The sequence below is a fragment of the Prinia subflava genome, chromosome 3 (genome assembly GCF_021018805.1).
Source record: "Prinia subflava isolate CZ2003 ecotype Zambia chromosome 3, Cam_Psub_1.2, whole genome shotgun sequence".
In the NCBI taxonomy this organism is placed as follows: Eukaryota; Metazoa; Chordata; class Aves; order Passeriformes; family Cisticolidae; genus Prinia; species Prinia subflava.
This window is the reverse complement of record NC_086249.1, coordinates 98,723,126-98,745,751: the sequence shown is the minus strand read 5'-3', so window position 1 is coordinate 98,745,751 and position 22,626 is coordinate 98,723,126. Positions and strand designations below refer to the sequence as shown.

The 22,626-nt window shown below is 34.7% G+C and overlaps 2 protein-coding genes across 3 annotated transcripts in view; one reads left to right on the top strand and one right to left on the bottom strand.

The window, feature by feature from the left end:
* Window positions 1–22,626, bottom strand: part of PRRG1 (proline rich and Gla domain 1) — a 531,308-nt gene that overhangs the window by 211,469 nt on the left and 297,213 nt on the right. The gene's annotated exons all lie outside the window — the stretch shown is intronic.
* The window catches only part of CFAP47 (cilia and flagella associated protein 47), a 270,139-nt gene that overhangs the window by 141,348 nt on the left and 106,165 nt on the right, over window positions 1–22,626 (top strand). For both annotated transcript variants that reach the window (XM_063393003.1, XM_063393002.1), the window contains exons 50-51: window positions 2,578–2,715; window positions 21,039–21,136. In XM_063393003.1, the coding sequence (XP_063249073.1) occupies window positions 2,578–2,715; window positions 21,039–21,136 (236 nt within the window). The remainder of the gene's footprint in view (window positions 1–2,577; window positions 2,716–21,038; window positions 21,137–22,626) is intronic.

The window sequence follows — 22,626 nt, the reverse complement described above, 5'->3', positions numbered from 1 at the left end:
TAAGATCAAGCAGATAAACTGAGTTATAAAATGTATGCCAACTGTAGTAAAACTCATTACTTTTCCTGGAAATACTTTGACAGATTTCATTGAGAGCCTTGCAGATATCTGTATTCACCACATCAATTCAGTCACCTTTATCGATCAAGATCATAACCTCATTGTTATTAATTCTGTTTGTTTGAGATCTGGTTTTCATAAAGGAGCAAAATGGAGTGTCAGCAATTATACTGCAATTCTTCACTGATTTTTTGGCCATGCAACTGGAGGATTATCAGCACAGTGATTTAAAAATTCAAGTACTGTTTACTTACCATAGTTCCTCTCTCATAGCTCTTGAAATTTTTTTGAGGATTATTAATTGATTCTTTTGGAACTTTTCAAGCATTCTAATATTTACTGATAATAAAAATTAATTATTCAAGTGTTCCAGCAAATTATTTTGATGCTTTTGAGGCCATGTTTTGTGCAGAAAACAAAAGTCACTCTTTTTTTTACCATCTCATTACTTAAAACTGTGATCACTCCTGTTTTGTCCCTCTTTCTCCCATGCTCACATGCAAATAATTCATGATTCTGAAATACAGAAATTTGGTAAAGAAAATCCTCCGTGGTCAGTGGAAGAAAGAACTATAAGGAAAAATTACTAAAATTTTAAAATGACATGTAACAAAATATTCTTTACTGCAAGAAGTTGGTAGAATTTATGAATCTATTGATTTTCACCATTTAGCCAAGACTTTTTGATCAACTTCAAAACTATAATTTTGCATTCTTTTACTCATTGTCTTTTAATTGTTGACATCTTTCAAGCATATGGATGGCAAGGATTAGTATTTAAAATTAGTGAATTTTCTCTTACACTTTGTTTCTCTAATATAGTGATTCAACAGACCAAAATAATACTAAGACTATATACTGAGACATAAAATCAGATTAATTAGTCAGTATCCTATGATTTTTAGTCATTAATTAGTCATTTATCCTATGATTTATTACCTATTAGTGCCATTCCATGTGTACTCTTACATCAAGATTTATATACCTTGAGCATTTTCTTCAGTCTTCATTATCCTTTCAATAATGGTTTTATTTTTTTATTCTTCCTGCACACCTACCTTTAACTTCAAGATTAAAAAAAAAAATCAGTAATTTTCTAAAATTGCAGTCACCCCTTTGCCTATTTGGATCCAAATTCTGACTTATTTACTGGGAGTAATTTTAGCAGTTTTTAAAACTTTTTCATTTGAAATTCTTTTGGTTTGTTTTCAATTATTTTAGTTTAGTTGTATTTAAATAGTTTTCTTAATGAAAGAAAATTTGGGATTCTAATTTTAAGTTTGAAGTTTTATATTATATTGTTCTTCTGGATTTAAACCTATTTACATTTTTTTTGTTTTTAACTTCAGTGCTTCATACCTGTGCATCTTGGTTGCTGTCTCTCAAAGAAAAAGATTCTTCCTTACAATCATTTAATGTAAACCTTCTTAGTAGGAGTAGTTTGTCAGTGTTTGTCATGTCACACCTCTGCCCCACTTGAAGCTGCAGAAACAAAGGATACCATTAAATATAGGTATTTTCAAATCAAATTGTTCTGGGACTCTCATAAGAATTCCCCATTTCCAATTTTAAAAGTTCCATGAATAATAGTTTTCCCAAGTCCTTGGTAAGACACAATGAACAGATTCCCTTTTGGAGATGTTTCGCATAAATTCTAATAATTACAACAAGAGCATTTCTTACTATATAATAGCATAAAAAAATTCACCTCCTCAGATTTTGTATGAAGCAAGATTTAAACCTGCAAAATGTATTTGTTATGGCTTAGAAACTCTCCAGAATGTCTCTGAACATTGAAGGATAATAATTTAGATGCAAGTAGAATGCTATGTAGTATTTCCAAAAGTTTGTGTAGATTTAAAATTCTTAGACAGTGGCACAAAATGGAAGAAATTAAATCTGCTAATTTAAAGCCAGTATATCAAATAATCCAGAATAACATTAATATTATTTAAAGGCAGCCTGCACATACTTGATTTGATGTTATTAAATGGCAATTTAAAACTCAGGTTTTGCTGTCTCTCTGTATTTTATCTTCCAGAAAGATTTAATTTAAATTTAACATACAATACAAAAATGTATCACAGAAATATTTTAAAAGTTATTCTCTTATAGCACTGGAGTGAGACACTGTGATTTCAAAAGAAATAACAGAAACAATCAAGACTGTGCATAAGGGAAAAAGATACAATTAGTGACCATCAGATTTCGCAACTTTTATGAAGTCCTTGCTTGTATTTTAGTTCCTACTACTGATCATTTCCAGGGGGTTATTATGGATCTCTTCAGGCACGTAGAAGAGCAGTTTGGGGACAAAATATGGTTAATTTCCTTGTACTCACTCACGAGATATTTTTTAAAATCTTAAGTTATAATTGGATAGCTGACACCTGGAGTGGAAGTTTTACTTCATTTTTTATTAGTTTTGAACTGAGGAAACACTTGTACATGTCTGGCAGTGTGTTTTTGTGAAGCTAATGCCTGGGCAATAAAACACCTGGTATCTGTTTGTTGCAGGTGTAATTTCATTTGTTGCTGACTATGAAGACGTGCAGCAGCCCCAGGGCAGCAGCTCCCCACGGAAGAGGCGTTTCAAGCAGCTCGTCAGGAAACTGCCGCGGCGGACGGCAGCACCTCGGCGTGCAGACAGCATTGGTATGCTTGAGAGGGGGGATGCTTTTGTGTCAGTCTTCATAAAATTACATCATAATGTGGTCCAAAATTAAATGAACATTTAGTATGTGCAGCCTACTAGTGTATGAAATTCTCCTTTTGTGCTTTTTTTGAAACATTTTTTAGGAAATGTGAAGCTTTTTTCTTCTTTTTTTTAACCCCCCTATTTTTACAACATCACTGACTGTTGCTTGTTGTTGGAGAGGGGCAGAATGTTTTTGATGCTTTCTTTATAACTCTCCAGTAATACTGGCAGACAGTGCTGATGTCAAAGCAAGCCTTTCCTGAAATTCATATTGCTCCACTTCTTTCCACTGTGGAAAAAACTTTCTCACAACAGTCAGACATAGATACTGCTTTGGTACAACAAAATCAAAAAGAGAAAATTCCAGGATGCCTACTTACTTTCGTATTGTCACCACCTGCTTTATTCTAAGCAGTATCTGCATTACTCTGGAGATTTCAAATGTTCAAGAGGAGTACTGTTGTGATTACACCAAATAGACAAAGCCAGGGTTTTCATTTGTTTTTAGATAAATTTCTCCACTTATTTATATTTGCAAGTATAATTTTGCCTACAGAACCATGTTCTTTTTGCTATTCATATCTAATTTGGTATATATTTAAATTATCAAGCTTTTTTAAAATTGATTTAAGAATATTTCTTGCAAGGAAAGCTATCAAGGGAAGTTTTAAACTAAAAAAGTTGGTTTAGTTAATATTGAGTTCTTCAGAAATTAAGGGCTTGCAGATTGGAGATCTCTCTGTCTTTATAACTGTATTTTCTAGATCAATTAAAACTAGAATTTATCAAGCTCTAAAAAGAATTAGAAGCTAATTTTATCAATAAATTAGAAATAATTTGAGTCAAGTCAATGTGAATGTCAGAAAGTCTATTCTAAAACCTGTACAGCAGCATGGAAGTTGGTTGACATTAAAACTTGTGCAACACCTCATTGGAGCTTTACAGAAGAAGAATTTTAAGAAGGATTAAATTAAGGTGATATATGCAGATAATATAGTAGAGACAAGAATTATAAATTTCCAGATATTAAGTGGAATTAATAATAAAAACAATATAAATGGTGATGCCAGGTAAATGGGAGATAATCTTCAAATCTCTGCTGAAATATTCTCTGAGAATATTCATGAATTTAGTTAAGATCCAATTGCCCAAATGAAACATTTTTTCTTATGAGATATTTGCAAATTTAGGAATCATCAGTCCAAAACTGGTAAAGGCTGTAACTGAGAGTAGCTGAATGTAGAAGGTCAAGTAAGAAAATGGTTTAGGAGAGTGGATGTCTCAGTACTGTCCCTGTCCCTGATATGAATGGAGGGAGCTGCTCTTAGGTACAGAATCCAGGGTGGCTTCATGGTTTGCTGTTATCATTGCTGATAATACCTTTGCTCCATTTGATTCCCCAATGACAGTTCCCTTCCAAAAACATAAGGATTCTGAAATTTGTTTGTATTTTTTTACTTCTTCAGCTGTATTTACAAAGAAGCACATTTTGTTCTTGCAGTAAAAAACCACAGTGATTCCTCATGATGAATCCTTTTACTATTGCCATGTACAAGAGGGGAAAAAGAGAAAACAAACCAAAGCCCAGAGAGAAAAATATCTGCAGAGCAGATGTGGTGACAGGAGCTTGCCCCTTTCTAAACTGATTTGGGGTTTCAGTTCTTTCTAAAACATATTTCTGTCTTTGAAGAGGAGGTTCTGGAGTTCCTTTTCTCATGGAAGCCAAAAATAAAACAAGGCTAAGTGGTTGCAAAGACTGAAAGTAGGATGTAGCTGGTCTTTCATGTAAGGTTTATCTTTAGATATTCCTGTAATATAAAGTGCTAAAATCAGAAATAAATATTAGCCATGAATAGGTATTGTTTCACATTCTCAATAAATGCTACACTCCTCCTACGGCAGTGAAGCCTCCTAAACTCTCAAAGTAGAGGAAATTTTTCTGCTCTGGAGTTCATGGTAACTTCTTGAGCTGAGCTGGCCAAATGCCCTGTGTTGTGCTCTTTGCTGTGCCGCCCATGGCCGTGGGGAGGGTGCTTGGCTCAGCCTGTGCCAGACCCGCTCTGCTCCTCGGGAATCATCCCTGGAAGTGGCAGTCAAGAGGGTGAAGCTGCTGTGGTTGCTGCAATGGCTGAAGCCTCCACTGCAGCTGCAAATCCCCCTCTCCTTTTCCAGCATCCCTCACACCCTCTCCAGAACCAAGACTCAGCACAGACCTGCTCTGGAGCAACAGCTTTTAATGTTCCTGCAGGCAGGGATGTCCCACAGTGATTGCTTGTGCAAGACTGGGGGATTTTGCATGGGCTGTTATCTCACAGTGACTGCCATAAGCATTGCCCTTATCCAAACATTGTACTTCCCATTTGATTTGTCTTATGGAATACATTTAGATTTTTATGTCACTGCCAAGTTTTTGAATTCCCTTGTATTTGAAAGGCTAAACATCAGGAACATACACTAGTAAATAGGCCACGATGAAAAAGCACAGTCAGAGGAGCCAAGCCAGGCATTCATTTTGGAAAAGCCTGGTTTAATTCTCTTTTTAAATCTGATTTATGCTTCAACCAGGCTTTCAATGACAGACAATGTTTTCTAGCCTAAGTTATCATTATAGTTCCAATGAGATGTCTCTGAGTTGAGTGTCTTTCTTGTTGAGTTTAAAAACTGCTTCTAAATAATTCTTTGAGCAACTGATGTGTTTGGAAGGTAGTAGTACTTGCACATGTGATTCTCCTGGAGTTCCAGGCTTGAAATCAATCCCTGAGGGCTGAACATCTGTGGGAGCACTATGAGATGTTCATATAAGGAAGGTAGTAAAATAATGTCTTTGTTCTAGCAACTGTTGAAGCGATTAAGAGGTAAACAGTACTCAGGATGGCTAAAATATAAAAAAGTTTAGCATTTGTTCATTTTAGTTTTTCAAAAAGATCATAGCACCTGAGTATGCAATGGTAAATGATAGGATTTATTCAGTATTAATGCAGAGGGCTGTTTCACATACCTTTAATATATTAAAATATAATTGATACATTTCACATGCATATTTATTTCTGGAATTACTGTCATTTTAAGAGGACTGTTCTTTGAAATCAATTTCAGTTACCAGCCCATAAATTTTGATTGGGTAGTTAAGCTGTTTTTCAGTCCAATCTACATTCTGTATGTTCATGCATGGTGTGCTCCGGTTTCAGATTAGTTTAAGTCTCTCTCTTCAGGGAAAAAAATAAAGACATATGCAAAAAAAAATGATCCCCATGTAAATTGCATGCATATTTGCAAATTTAAAATACCAACCACAGCTCGGTTTGTTTGTGAGGTTTTTTTTTTTCTGTTGTGGTTTTTGTTTGTTTGTTGGTTTGTTGTCTATGATTTTTTAATAGCATTTTCACATTTGCAGCTATACTTATGCCAATGCATAGAAGCTTTGGGGAATGGTGTAGCATATGTGCAACATTAAGTATTAGACTGCTTTATGCTTTTTTCCTTTGTCAAAAAGATTGTTCCATTACTGCTAGCTTTCTCAGTAGGTGCCCTTCTGCAGCACTGCAGTCTGCTGGAAGTTATGAATTTTCCTGTGCCCTTCTGAGACTCAGAACAGCTTGATTCTCCCAGTAAACAAACATGTTTTGAAATAATTCAGATACAGCAATGCTTGAAGAACCTATGGCCCACATGGAATTTTGTGGGGCATGGTACTGTGTGCAATTAAATATCTGTGTAAACAATGCACGGTAGCCCATTTAAAATTAATAACAAGAGCAATCTGTAATTGCTTACAAAGTAAGGCTGCTGATGAACTTTAGGTTGCATCACCCTTCCTGCAGCAGGTGTTGTAATATTGTTGTGCAGAGAAGGCAGGTAATGCTGCATCTGCACTAACCACAAATTAGTCACTCCTCTTGTAAACCTGTACATCTGTATATTTTTGGATATCATAGCATGTAGGATTGAATTTGCATATAAAGAGATTAAATTTTATTACCCAATTTAAATGTCTGTGATGTGCATTATGCTTGTTTTGAAAGTCTGTATAGGCTGTAAACTGTATTACTGAGAAACACATCATTCTGTCATGTCTGGCAGACTTCAAATGTCTATGTATGGAATTTTGTCAATTAATAGCCCATTTAATAAAAATATTCTGAAAAACAGCAGAAATAATGAGTGGGGCTCACATGACAGGTTCAGGTGTAAGCCCTTATTAGTTGTCTGTGACAGAAAACATTCAAAGTGATATAAAAAATAATATTTTTGAAACTGTAGGAAATGAGCAACAGAGCAGCAGTCTCCCTGCAGCCAGTGCCCTTGTTGTTGTGCTGAAGTATTTGAAATGCTCTTTCCAGATCATCATTTTGCCTTTCCTAACTTTTCATGCTTACAAACAATTATTATTTTACCCTTTAGCAACTAATGAATTGTAAACACACAGAAAGTACACAGTGGAAATGAAAAAGGGCATTTATATTTACCAGTTCCTCACAGTTGTATAAGCGTGTCTGGGGCTGGAAATAATGAGGTGAGGAGAGAGGGAAGGTCCCATCAGTCTCCTCTATCATCCTGTTTCAATTGCTGTGACCTGTGAAAGTGTCCACTGAGCCACAAAACAGGAAAAAGTCAAACTTTATGGCCTAATACTTAGGAGAGTACATAGGAAGTGGAGTCAAATCAAATACGCGATTTTTAAAAAAGTCTTACAATGTGGAGGGGTTTTTTCTAGCTGAATAATGACTTGAAATTTTACATTAATCTTAATATTATGAAACATTCAAATTAATCTTAAAGAAAATATTACATTCTCCCCAAGATATTTGACATTCAAATTACTGCGTCTTCAACAATTGTCTAAGGGAGAGAACAGCTTCCTTCAATTCAAGGTTTATATTCAGTCCCTCAAGCAGAGGAAAGAATTGAATAAACATTCTCAGAGACTGTTTGGACAATCCAACAGTTAAGCTAATTTATAAACAGATTTACAAATCCAGAGCAAAGTTTGTTTATTTTTTTTTTTTTTTTAAATTTCAAGTTTCTGAAAATTATGCAGTTCAGAAATATCAATCAAAACATTAGATCAAATCCAAATTATATTTTTAAGATGACAGGGAGTATAATTCCCAACAGGAGAAGAAAATAAAGGACCTTGCTCTTTCCAATCTAATTTCTTCTTCTTCTTCCTGTTGCTAGTATTACTTTTATTACAAGTAGTGCTATTCTTTTCTAACTATCAAGCTTGCACAGTACTACAGTCACTGTCTGCTTTGAAGCTAGAAATAGGTTATTCTTGAAGACTATTCATGATTAGGCCATTATAGTTGTGTAAGTAATTGTTTTTTGTTAGTAAAAGTCTCAGTTAATCTCAATGTTTTTTCATGGATCAGTGTTATGTCTGTCTTAGATCCTCTTGGCCCCTCAGTAGCCTGCTGCTGGAATTTGCTGAGGACTTTTATTTCTACAGCAGCTGCAAAATAAATTTCCAAAACAGAAATCTGACTTTCAATTTATCCCAGACACTGGGCACTCCTTCATTCTCACACATCCAATATGAGGTAGGTTTGCTGAACTAACTAGCAAAGCACCGCTCATATTTTTACAGAGCAGGCAGTAGACATTTCTTGTCCACTGCAGTGCTTTATTTGTTATGGTCTGGATTGTCTCTCTCAAAATATTTCTTTTGCTTTCTCTGAGGTAGAGTCCTAATTGTTTTTGGCACAACTATGAATTTTTTAGTGTTAGGGAACTGTTTCCCACCGTGGCAAAAGACAGATGATACTTTATACACTGTCATCAGAGAGTGAGTGTATGTGTGTGCAAGTAGGTTTTTGAAATTTAGAATTAATTGTAAAACTGTGATTAGTATTTCTAGTAATATATTAAATTTATGTTATTTAGGAAGTGTTTCTTCTTTCGTAATGGAATATATACATTATTGAATGTTAGAAAGAATTGCAGGATTGCTTTCACTAACTTCTCTGGATTTATTGGTTATCTAAACCTTATTTGCCCAGCAATATATTGAGAAATTAGTAAGAGCAACCTTATAAAGTTCAGCTACTGTAAATATGGCAGACAATATACATGAAATTAATGAAGGATTGGATTTATTAGCATGGAATTGCACGAACATAAAGATCTTCTACTTGAAGATGAATGGAATTTTACTTCATAGTTTCTTTTTATTATTGAAGACATAAATTGCTCACACAACTCTACAATATGATTTCTGAAATCTAATGAAAATCTGCCCACTTCATCATTGTGCTCAGGATGCTATTTCATATAAGTGATTTTGTATTTTATGGATGTATAGAGAAATAAACATCATTTTCCTAAAATGACCTGGGCTCTCAGCAGAAATCCTTAATACTTCTTTCAGGAAAGACACATTTTTTTTGTCTCAGAAAAAAATATTTCCTTTTTTGTGTGTGTGATGTGGCTTTGTGTTGTCTTTTTTGCCTTTCCTTAGGAGAATAAGATGAAATGCCTACTCTGTGACAGAGCTTAGAATGGAAAGTTATCCAAATCCCAATGAACTTGAAAGATTCATTTTTAAATAAAAGGGTTATACTGAAAAAGAAAAATAGACACTTGTCAGCTTTAATGCCTTTGCATTTGCCTAGCTGTGTTCCTATGAAACACCGCAGTAAGACTGTATTAGGATTGATAAAATGCTTTTGGTTAACTTGATATTTTTAGCAAACACCCAGTATTTTGGAAAAAAACCATTTTTGATCTGTAAACACAGAATATTTTTTTCTAATATGGCAGCCATGAAATTCTGGACTATGTTCACGCAGGAAATATACATTCTTATCTTCAATATTTAGCATGTTTTTAAGAGGAAACTACATACAGTGAGCCTGCCTGAGTATGATAGAGAATTTAAAAGTGAACCCTGTCTACAAGTGATCTGCCTTCTCACTGAAGTCTCATGTAGGGTCATATAATAAAATCAAATTCAGCTCAAATTAAAGGTGCAGTTAAAAATTCATGTATATTCAAGGAAATGTTGTCAATTTAGTTTCCTGGTAGCTAGAAGGGGTAAAATCTTTGAATACTAATTACATTCTATAATAGAAATGAAGATATGTTGTGCTCAGCATTTCTTGGGTCCTTTTGGTATATTTTTTTGAAAAAAGTGCTGAATTGCAAGCTGGGGGATATAAAACTTTTAGGGAAATAGTGCAATTGATTTTACAGTTGCAAGGGAAATTCTATAATTCAGTTGATTGAATGGTATTTGTCAAGTAAAAGGCTCGTGCTCCTTGTATGTGCTGCAACTCATAAGAGCAGTTATTTGCTTTTGTGACACAGCACTAGTAAAAATTGGGTTCACTTTGTCTTCAGTAAGCTTATTTTTAATATGTTATGTTGACAATAATAAAATAAGGCTTGGAATTTCACAATAAAGGACATGAAGTAGATTTCACCACAGCATATTACACCTGCAGGATTGTTAAGGACCTTTAACAGGTCTTTGCTGCTAAGACTTAAAAAGCCTTTGCAATAACTAAGTGTCATATTTGTGAGCAGACTTCTGCAAGAATACCTGCTGCTCTTCTGCTGTCTTTTTGTATTTTTTTGACTGCTAGCCTTGTCACAGGTCATTGAGTTTAACTAATATACTCTTTATATGTTATGTTTCACCAATGTACAATCATATTTCACTCAATAACTTGTGTACAATTGAAACAGAAGTTGAAAATAAAAAATAATTACCTATTGGTATGCTTTTTTTCAGTAGAAGATTTTTACCACTTCTAAAGTCATACTAATTTTGTATTTGTTTATTTGTTTTTTTCTCTTGCTGCAGGTTTTTTTTATGTCAAACATTCTATTTTAAAGAGTTCTTAACAGCCAAAATGTTGAATTTATGAATATATTTTATGTAGTAAAACATAAAAAAAAAAGAAAAATGAAAAAAACTCCAAACTCTGAGCAATTATGTTTTCTCTGAAGAAATATAACTATTAATTGCATACATTTATAAGCTACTTTAGATGTTTTGTTTTCATTCTGACGGGGAACAGGAAAACACTTTGGTATCATTTTAAGGGATTTCCTGACTGGAAATCCTCTGAGTATAACTTAACCTGCTGTGCCAAGGGTGTATCAGCTGTGACTGTGTGTACACGACTTCTGAGCTGGCCTTTGCCTTTTCAGACACGTTAAAATCTTTGTGTGACACAGCTACCCAAGCTGTTCACCTGGCAAGTGATTTCCTTGCATAAGTCAAGGAAATTTATTTACACACTCTTAAAATGTGCAGCACCATGCAAAACCTGGCCAGTGAATGCTGTTTCTGCCAAGAGGCAGAATAAATAGTTCTAGGTTATTTTACCATATCCTTTTTTAAAAATTTTTCAAGCAATTGCTATTGGTGGCTCTTCTGACATAAGGCATCTTTCCCTTCTGTTCTCTTTCCCGTTCTTTTCTTTGTTATGTGCTTTATAGTGGGTTTTTGTCCATCCTTCAGTATTACAGGTGATTTTCCTAATCTTCCAGAGAGCCTAAAGGGTAATTTAAAGATCCTTTTTTCCATGATCACCATTAGCTTTATATGTCAGCATAGTAGGAATGAGCAGTATTTTTTCTGTTTCCTATCTCACAACTTATAAGTTGATAGCCAGAAACGAGGTTCCCTCTGGATTTTTCTATTACCTTTGGATTTTTTCAAAGTTAAGACATAAGTAGACAAAGGTAGAAAAATGGTGGCAGTAGAAATAAATGCAGGTAAGGCAAATGGAGAAAAACAATAGTCTTTTGGGGAAAAGCAGTAGTCCTTGGGGGGAAAAAGCTCTTAAGTAATTATAAAAGCTGTATGAAGTAAGAGGAAGCAGGGAGGGTTAGTACATAATTTGTGGTCGCTAGTTTAACACAGTCTCAACTCTGTTAACAAAGTATCACAATTCAATTTATGTGAGCTAAAGATTGTAACTGTGAATGAGGGTGTTTTGAGACATTATGAGGAATACAGGTGTGTTTTAGTTAGATATAACTTGGTAAAAGTAACTTGTTTCCTTGAGGATTTTGACAGCCATTCCTCTAGGATGTTCTTCGAGGTTATTTAGTAATAAAAACTTCATGACCTAGGTAATCTGTCCTAGTTCTTCTCTACCCTCACCACTGTGAAGTTTCACTGATACTTTTTGCATGCTCTAAAATCCACCATTTGTTACTCTCTCCATTAGAGAAGTCCCTCCTAGTAGCAGCCTCTTGTGCATGTGAAAACTGTGAGCATTGTCTTTCCTCAAAAGTCTTCTCTAAGGAAAATAAAATATTTATTACGCAATAGTTGTTTTCTGAACTTCAAATTCTTATTGGTTGTACAAATTTTTCTGTGATTTTGTGTCTTTTCATAGTTCCCCAACAATCAGCTACTTTTTTTTTTTTTTTTTTACTTTAGTTCTTGAGTTATTCTTGTCTCTTTGCCCTTTGGAATTATTTCTTTATTCAACTATTAGACTAGATTATTCTAAGTATCTCCTCCACTTAACCTCAGCTTCTTTCTTTGCCAGGTCTTTGAGCTAAGGTAATTAAAATAACCAAATAACTGTGAGTCTTAAAGCAAATATCATTTATCTCCACATTAGAAGCTTAACAGTACCTTAAAAATGCTAGTACTCTAAACAATCACTTCACTATATAATCTCCAATTATATCAAATTTATGCTGAGTGAAAACTTCTAGTTCTTCTTCCTTGCTTTTCAGACTTCTAAAACCATAGTGCACTAACTGAAAAACTATATTCCCCTAAATTACCATGAAGATTCTGCTTGTGATGGCAGTCTGATTTTGAGGTAACCATTGGAGACATGTTAATCACCACTAAGAATAATAGAGCCAGGCAATAAAAGACAAAATAATGCCTTAAAGTTTTGAGAATCCTATGTGACATAATATGTGTGAGGTGCAGCTTGCTCCCAAACAGACCCCTGCACTTGAAACCTACCAAATTTATTTTCAATGGTCTATTCATGGCAGATTCCTTATGTAGTAGATTGTTAAATGTCTCCCACCTCTTCAGCGAGTTTTCAGTGGCTTATTATGAAAGTCTGGGGGTTTTCTCAGTGTGTGGCTTTATGGACTTAGGAAGGCTTCTGAAAATTCTTTGTATTCATTCCCCCACAATTTATTCTTCAAACTTTTACTAAGGCTGACTATTCCCTTACCTGCCCCACTTCCCCCCACTCCCTCCCAAAACCACCAAAACAGTGAAGTTTTGACTTGTGTTGCAAAAATGTGCTGGGATCTTTTCTTACTCTTTGCATACTTTGTGTTCACCTATATCTGCTGCCTTCAGAGCTCAAAAAGGTGAGGAGAGATGGATTCTAATACCAAATATTTTACCTGTGTTATCGTTGATTTTTAATCTCCTGTTTTAGATCTATATTTACTAATGTCACAAGCTTTTGGATGACTACTGTCACGTGCCCTGAGTTTATTCCCATGCCATGATTTAATCAGAAAGAGTTTAATATGTTAGTAAGATCAGATCCTGATTTCTGCCTCAGTGTGCACCAAGGTAGATCTTCTGTGTCCAACAGATAGGCTGGGCTAAATATCCTGAAAGATACATACCCTGGATAAATGTAGGACAAATGCAGAGTGAAAAAAAGCCCCTGTAGAAGGTGAATAACCATATTTGCCCCATTTACAGTTTCATCACTCAACTGCAAGGGAGAAGGAAGACCTCTGACATCATCATTTAAGGTACTGAGAGTTTATGAAGGACATCAAGAATATTCTGAGGTCAAGAGATATTTTCCGTCTTCCACATCCCACAGACATAGCAGATCTGCTGGATGGTTTTTTTGAAGTTGTTACCTGGGAGATGGAGATGAGAAAGTGTCTATGGAGTAAAGGTGTCTGACTGAAAAATGGTGTTGGAACATCCTGCTGTGGTGGTATTAACAGTATGGAAGAATGAACCTCAAAAATGGAAGATACCAACAGCATTAGTCATCCATTTCCTTGAAATAAGCTGTCTAGTGTTAAAATTCTCTCTTCTCCTGACAGTTTGGAAGAAGTTTAGGGAAAAGGAATGTCTTTCATGGGCTAGTGGTATCTCATTTTCCACCATAAGATGGTGATGTTCATTTGGAAAGATGGATTTGAAGCCAGGATTTAAAAAATAGAGGTTCTAGATTTTAAAAAATAGAGGTTCTCAATTTTAAAAGGTCAGACACCTTTTTCAGTGCTTTGTGTTGTACTAATCACAGATAATTCCAAGTGCCAAAGCAACGTTTTGATTTTGCATTTTAAAAAATTGACTGATTTCCATTTCCAAATTCTCCTGAGTGGAAAAGGCTCTGGAGATACAGTCCTCACCTAGTTCAGGACAAATCCTGAAGAAAAGGAACCTTAATCCATCGTGCAGGTTTTCCTTTTGTAGAATACCCTTCTTCAAGCCTGCCTATAGGTACTATATTAACCTGAAAATTCTGAATTAATTTAATATTAAGTACATATTTACACATGAAAGCATCATAATTTAATTTTAAATTGCAGCATTTCGAAGGCATCACTTTCATACATCAGTTCCAATTCACATGTGCAAACCAATGCAATCTTCCATCTCAAAGTCACTTCAAGGACTGTCCCTCTGCATCACTTAGGTTGGTTACAGAATGTAAGGCACACTCTAAATTTATGGATGTTTCTCCTGGGGAATTAGAACATCATATCCTTTAAGAGCAAGATTAATGACTGATGAATATTAAAATATTTTTTCAAGTAGTTATATGGAATACATGAAATGAATATTCATCTAGGGTTAGGGTTTCTCATGTACATAAACTGGCAGCTGAGAGCAAAGTTTATCTTGCCATGTTATGCAAAAGCATTTTTAAAAGCTGTACATACTGATTATTTCTACTGAAAAAGTGTAACCCTTAGGTGAGAAACCTCATGAGCTCAAGCCTAAAGGTGAACCACTAAAGCAATCACTTCCCTGGAAGAAGAACGTGTAGAAGTGTTGCCTTTCCCAGGATGAGTTATTCCTTATGTAGTAAAAATGAATATAAATTTCTGACTTTTTTGCATCATTTTGAGCTCTCAATGTAATAGGGTTGCAACATTCTCTTAATGTGTTACTGTTTTACAGCTTTCCCCTGTAAATCAAGTGCAGATTTTTTACTCTTGGAAACTAGAAGTGAAGAGAGGTATCAACAGCCAGTTAAAACAAGACTTAGCTTCTTTTCAGTGATGGGCCTACCTATACAGAAAAAATTGCATGTTTTTCCTTCAGCATGTGAACCCAATTAGATTTATCTAGTGACACTGTGAAAAGTCTCCAAAGCATTTTTATAAAGGGTTTACATGTCTTAGGACTGATTATTGCAATTAGTTTTGTATCTAGAATGAACTTCGGGGTTTATGGCAAGTCTGAAAAAATCCCCTAAAATTCTGTAAAAAGTATTTTTTTTTAATTTAACATTATAGGAAAACTAAAATTATCAGTAAAAGTTTGCAAAAGAAATGTCAGGTCTTTTAATAGTAATTCTTAGATGGTTAAGGCCAGTCTAGTTAGAAAAATAAGGAATGTCAATAACCATGGCCTTAGCAGCTGGTCTGTTTCACATGATTTATATGAAAATCATTTATTCTATATCAAAAAGGATTATTTTGATTTTTCCTGCATGAGCTCTTTACATATTGAAAGCTGTTGCATGTTTATATAATGTAGGAAACGAGACAAAATGTCATTTCTAATTTATGTCTTATATTCTGTAAAGTACAGCAATATACCTATGAGGACAACATTAAGGATGCACACTCAATGAGAATGTTCATAACTTCCAGCCTGTGGAGTTTTTTTGAGAATCAAGAAATCATGCTGGGTTATTTCTCTGCCTGCTATTCCAAAATAAACCTGTACCCTTAAACATTCCTATCTAAGAGTGTTTTATTTAAAACCGGATTGGAATGTACTTTATTCATTTTTATTACTATATTAACTCTGCAAATTTTAGGTAAAAATGCTGTAAAAAGAGCTCACACTAAATTTGAAAATATCAATTAAATTCATCTTTTTCCTTAAATAATCATATTTCTGATGCCAATACAAGAAGTCAGTAAAATTAGGATGAAGTATTTCAAATTAATTAATGTTATTTAGCAGTACAATTCAAGTTTCCCCACTGTGTCCATATCACACACACCCCTCCCAAAGACCCTAGAATTCTACAATTTTCAGGCCAAGACAGATCTTCCTCCATCATCAGTGATGTGTCATTCAGGTGGCTGAGGGACAGCTCTGTCTCAATCAGGAGAGAAGGATCTGTTCTATTTATAGTTGACAGCACATTTAATGGCTGGTGTAGCAGACACAGGATGAAAAGTAAATTTTAAGAAAGGGGACAGAGAGATCAGAAATTTCAGCTTGTGGCTGATATGGTAATAAGGTATTCTTATCCAAGTAAAAAGGAGCATCTTGTGATAAGAAGGAAGAAGATTCCAGAAGTGATAACTCTTCAGGACGTGAAATTTAAGATTAAAAGTGTATGGCTTAAAATACTGATATGCTAAGAAAGATTTTATAACATTTATTAAAATTTCACAATAAAAAAAGAGCTCAGGCAAAGGAGAAACAGTTAATTTGCATCACTGAAGAGAAGTAGGACAAGGCACCAGACTGATTTGATTACAAAAGGATATTCAGCTCAGGAAGAAAAGCCAATGATTTTGTTATAACATACAAGCTGGAATGAGGTTTGGAAGGGAAGTTTGAGATTTTAACCTGAAATATTTGTTGAAAGTTTAAGTTTAATTTTCATGTAAATTGTAATTTAGTAGTCCTGTGTTTTAAATACAGAACTGTCTGTTCACAAATGTAATTACTGTAGATAAAACTAGTAGAAAAAATTGACTTTTTATTAAGGAATGGATACAGAAATATGTCTTATTTTTGGTTTTGTTGTTCCCCCAGCTCAGTGTAGCAACATGAAACAGGAATTACACAGCTTTCCCTGGTTCCCGTGATTCTATAGTAAACCCAAACACTACAAAATAATCGGGGAAAGTTCTGAAAACTTAAAATTAGGAAGCTCTTTTGCAGTGGTGCTGAGTGAATTTGCAGCAGCCAACATATGGAAGATGCTGGTTTGCACTAACCATTAGTGACAGATGCTTGACCCCCAACTTGTCAGGGTGAAAGCCTGCTGACCAAAGGAGAGACTAAAAGAGAAGGTGGTGGAGATTAAATATTGAAGTAGATGCATTTTTATGTTCAGAGGATTTGTGCTCACTCCTCTCTAGTGGTGATTTCCATCTGAAGTACTGACTACAATTTGTTTTATTTATTTCATGAGAGCTGACAAGATCATGACCTGGTGGTTGCATAAAGCAGGCTCAGGACTTTTATTTGTCATCAAAGGCCCAGAGTGAGGAGATAAGAGATCCAGGCCTAAAGTCAAATGGAGTTAATCTCACAAGACATCAAAGTGCGATGCTCAGACCCTAAGAAAATACTTAAAATGCATTAAAAATGTCAATGGAAGTTTAGAAAAGCAGAGAGAAAAGGAAGAGTGTGTACTTATTTTTTTCTGCCTGCTTTTGAAATGTGTGCAGAAAACAGAAACAGACAAATAGAACCTTGTTCTGTGACAGAGAAAGAGCCATCTCTGAATTTCAGCCTGAGTATATTGAGTTTATCTTCATTGCCCCTGATCATTGAGCCTTTCTCAGCATCTGCTCTCTGGTACAATAAAAGTCTTTGATAAACTCTGAGAAAAAATATGAAAGAAATCCCCAAACTCCTGACCTTCTGCTCTGTACATTAGAAAATGAATTTCTAATACTACACCTATCTGCAGCCATGCAAGTTGTTTTTTGGGTTTGGATGCTGAGCTAGAACCAAAGGAAATTCCAAAAGCATTTGCTGTTATTTTGATCTGTATAAGGTATTTTATTTTTTCCAGGGAGCTTAAGCCTTATAACTTTGGAAGTGACTTCTGAGTATTCTTGAGAGTAAAACTGATTCCTGTCTTGTGGGTTAGGAAGAGAAGAAATTTGGAGCAAAATTAGTCTATAATTTCTTGGGGATGAGGATAATTGCAATAAATTGACCTTGATGTAGCCTGTTCAAATACATTACGTGGCTAAACATATGAGCAGGGACTCCTCTGTAAAGTCACTATTTGATATCAGGTTTTCAGCTAAGTGAGGAGAAAGCCCTGAGTTTTATGTTTTTACCAATGCTGTGGGCAGCAGACAACAATTCAGCTGCATTTTCACTGAGTAGAAGTTGCCAGAACATCAAAGTTTATACAACTTCAAGGCTTGATACCAGGCAGAAATTTTAGAAACTTTCAGTGAAGGGTTCAGCTGCAAAAATGAAAAAGATGCTCCTTCAGCAGAGAATTTCCAGGTTCATGCCACAGTTAGGAAAACTGTTTCCATGAAAGTATTTTAAATTTTTTAAGGAAATGCCAAGTGTTAAGCAAATAATATTATCATGGAAAATATCTAAATACATGTAACACCATTGAAAAATACATACAAGGTATTCCTTCACAAACATGATAGCTGTTTCCCAGAAAGGTAATCTGTAATTACCGTAGCTTATTTAGGGTTTCCAAAAAAATCTGATTTTTCAAAACTGAGAAAAATTTAAAGAGAAATGAATCGAAATATTCAAATGCATGAAAAATAGAAAAAAAGAAAACAATAATTTCTAACATAGAAAAAGGTTTTAATAGTTCAAAAGACTTGAAGTCAAAACTAAAAAGAAAGCAACTTGACCTGAAAGCTTTGCTTTTGAGAAATATCAGAAATTAGAGCATTTTTAAGCAAATTGAACAGAATAAATGAATTTGTATATTAAAGGAAGAAGAAAAAAGGGAAGTAGACTATAAGTTTTTTATTACTGCAATTATGAAGAACAGAAATGTGATTCAGGAAAGTTACGAATGCAGAGGAGAAATGTGTGGCCACAGAGAAAAAGAAAGCTCTAAGTGTATATGGAAAAATGACTTGGTTGCAGTATATATGAATTGCTGGAAGGCCTAATGTAATGACAAGTAAGGATGGAGGGTACTCTGTAAACCACATTTTCCTTGTTCACACAGCTGCTGATTTTGTCAAAGAATTCAAATAGTTTTGTGTGTTGTGGCTTACCTCCCTTATTGTTGTGCTTAATAATTTTCTTTGGAATATATAAAAAATTCACATCTGTAATTTCTGAATTTGTGCAGGAGACCTGTCTAAAAATTGGTAACACATTCTCTCCCTTTTTATTGCTTCATATCCCAAGCTGACATAAGCAAGGGGCCACATGCTGGTTTGCACTACCACAATTTAATACATAAGGTCCTTTTGAATTCACAGATTGCAGAACTGTAGATTGGTTTGGGTTGGAAGGGACCTTAAAGGTTGTCTAATTCCAACTCCCTGCCATGGACAGGGACACCTTTCATCAAACCAAATTTTTTGGGCAGACATTCTCTTGCAAAGGTGATTTGTTACTTCTTTATCAGTCTGCTCTGAAGCTTTTTCTGCTGAAACTTTAGTTTGGAAGTGTTTCTCTGACCCTTCCCCTCAAAACAAGCTCTAGAGTTTAGAAAGTCCCTGAACTCCACTGTAATGAACACTAGTGCAAAGAAATAATTTAGATTTTCTTCTGCAGCCTTATCTTCTGTGAGTGTTCCTTTTCCACCCTGATCATCCCTTAGCCCTCCTGAGTTTGTCAGGCTACCAGCTTCAGATATGTTAGAAAAGGTTGTGCTACTGCTTTTTTTAAATCCTTAGCAAGCTGTCACTTGAGGGTGGAGCTTTTTTTGGTATGAGTGTTCTTGGAGGTTTGATGAGAGGGTGGCAGCCTTGTTAACTTTGTTTAAATAGAAGCTCATGCTCTTTTCTGTTTTCCTTTACCATACACATATTCATTCATGAACGTGTTGCTGGGCTTTAATAAGTCCCATTGTCCTGCAGTTTAAACCCATATCCTTGGTAAATGGAACTTTACTGTTGATGTTTTCTTCTTTTGTTTCCTACCTGAATTTCAGAGCTTTTCCTATAGTTTGACTGCATTCTTGAAGAATGTGATGTCCCGAGCTATGGGTACTCTTTGGTTTTCTTTTGGTCTTTGATTAAGAACTTTTATTTCATCTGCCAAGGTAGTATATTCTGTTTTGGTGTAAGGTTATCCTCCCTTCTTGCACAAGTTACCTCTCTTCTGTGTATTATTTTTTTTACCTTTTTAAATTGATTAAACTCAGGGTCCTGTACATACCAGAATCCTTTAATGGTCATTCAGAAGATCTCTTTAGCTCAATGATGCTAATTTTTATATATTGTAAGACACTGAGGCTATTCCAGTGTAAGGCTGGAATTCTGGTATTAAAACCCAGTATGTATATCAATTAGCCCTAACAAAATGAGTAAGTTAATACAGAATGTATTTGGTGAATATTGTAAGACAATAATGCAAATAAATCCTGTCAGAACCAGTTTTATTTGAATCAGGGCTTCAAAATAAAGTCATGTAAGTGGGATAAAGGAACTGCAACAAGGAAAATGGTGACTCTGAGATGAGCTGAGGTCACAGCAGAAGAGAAGATCAGTGGGAGCTCCCAAGACTAATGCTGTGGTAAAACAGGAGTGCTAATGGAGCTTTCTAGTGTATAATTCAGGAAACCATGAGTAGGAGGATTAAGGCTATTTTTATCTCATACAATATACTGACAAACAGGAACAGTGCAAGTAGTTCTTGGGTATGCATTATTAAAAGATGCTGAACAGTTCTTTATACATGAAAAAATGGTGCCACATGAAATATTTGTGCTGTGAAAATCAGGCCTTGTGGTAGAGATTTCAGGCTTAATTTGTTTTGTCTACCTGAAGGAGATTGATGAGATAATTTTATTAACATTCACGACTGTGTTCTAAAAACAAGAAAATGCTAGATACAAAAAATATTGTGTGAGGGGAACTAATTTTGATTTCCTGATATAAAATGACAAAAGTACTGTCAGTTTGCTATGAAGCTTTAGTTACAAATCAACGCTATTTAAAACCCAGAAACAATATGGTAGTCTAGGAAATTTGCCAAAGTGCTATTTCCATTCAATTTGTGTGTATATTAATTTTGTTACTGTTTTGAATCCTGACAGGAAGGGATTAAATAGAGTTTGGTGAGTGATTAAATCAGTTCATGATTTGCTTTGTCTCAGTATGAACAGTGACAGGCATTTCTGCTAAAAGTTCAGAGTTCTCATTGATTTGAAGACTGCTAGCATTGATCACCTCACAGGATAATTTGTAAGGCATTTTGGTTTTTCTACCACAGAAGGAAGTTCTACAAGTTGCAAAGTGTGGTTCTCCTTGACGATTTACAGCACACCTGCAGCAGCAGAAAGGACAATAGATGTGGACTGTAAAGTTCTGGTAAGATTACTCTAAATATCTAATTTTGTTCTACTGCATTTAGAAGAAAACTTTAATTTTTTATTGTTGTTCTGGCTGCTATCACAGAAGATTAATCAATTTTATTAAGTGACCACACAATCATTTTTTGAGTAATAAAATTCAATACTTATTGAGATTGCATTTAAGCTCAGTGATATGAACTAAAATAAATGCTTGAATAAAAGTATCTTCTTTATCCTGTTGGAAAAATTACACTTTTATTCTGCTGACATCTGCTTTTAATTTTGGATCTCAAATAAGACTGAATTCTAAAATCCTGCTGTTTAACTATTGTCCACAACAGAATATGGCTCTTTTGGTACTGTGCTTCTTCATGCATGCGAAATTATTATTGTAATTTAAATTTCTTTAATCATTGGAATGTATTTAATCATGTTTGTATTACTAGATGAATACATACTGTCACTCTCAAAAAAATTATATTAGTCATACTAGAAGAAAAATTGCATCATATTAAATAAGTATGCTTTAAATCACTTAATGATGTAAAGAGTAAATAATTTTTAGTTTGTTTAATAAATAGTGGTTTTGTTTCCCACTGATTTGTAATTTTATTTGTCTTTGAATTATCATTTGTAAGGGATTTGTTTTCAGAGCTAATGTTTTTCCTAACTTCTGTAAATGGATTTTTGCTTTGTCATCTAGACATCCTGCTTTCTGCATGCATTGTAATAATGGTGATGGTTACAGGTTATATGAGTAGAAGTGACTGGTGTGGTATTTTTCTGCAGGAACATTTTTGCAAATAAAAATATGTGATGGAAGTGCTAGGGGAATACCTCTTCCAGTCACAGATGCTGGGAAGGGAGAAGAATCTCCTCAGTTGGTTTTACATGTGTTCAAATGAGGGGAAAATACAAACCAGTAAGCACTTCTAAAAATATTTAAATATCTTTGTTCCTGTATGACTTCAGGTTTGCTCTTCTTTGCTTGAAGTTCAGTGTCCTGACTGTGAACTTGTGTGGGGAACAGAAAGATGATGATGTTTTCAAAGCCTTGGTGTTGGATGAGTATGCTGGGAGGTGTCTGGTGCTAGTGAGAAACATAAAAGCTGGACTAAAAGAGTTTATGATTTGAGACCTTGAAAAGAGTAGTGCAGGTTTTTGTCCCACAGGATCATGCATTGCCTTGTATCATTTTCTGATCTGAAAATTCTCTGAAGTTGTAAAATTGAAAGCTGGATTTGAAGTATACTATTGACTCCTGTTGTATGAGAAATTCTCAAGGTGCATTTGTACTCTTCCTATAAATTTTAATCAAATTCACTGTGAAAGTTGGAAAAAACACATTAAAGCACAAAATTTTTCTGCAATGTTCAGGGCACTGAAATTATTGACCTTAAAATTTGGATAAGTTCTTTAAAGGAAGATAAAGGAGGTAAAGAAGTAACTATGCCTCTTCTTCAATTTCTATGGAAAATGTAATAATTTTTTTATTGAAAAATTTGG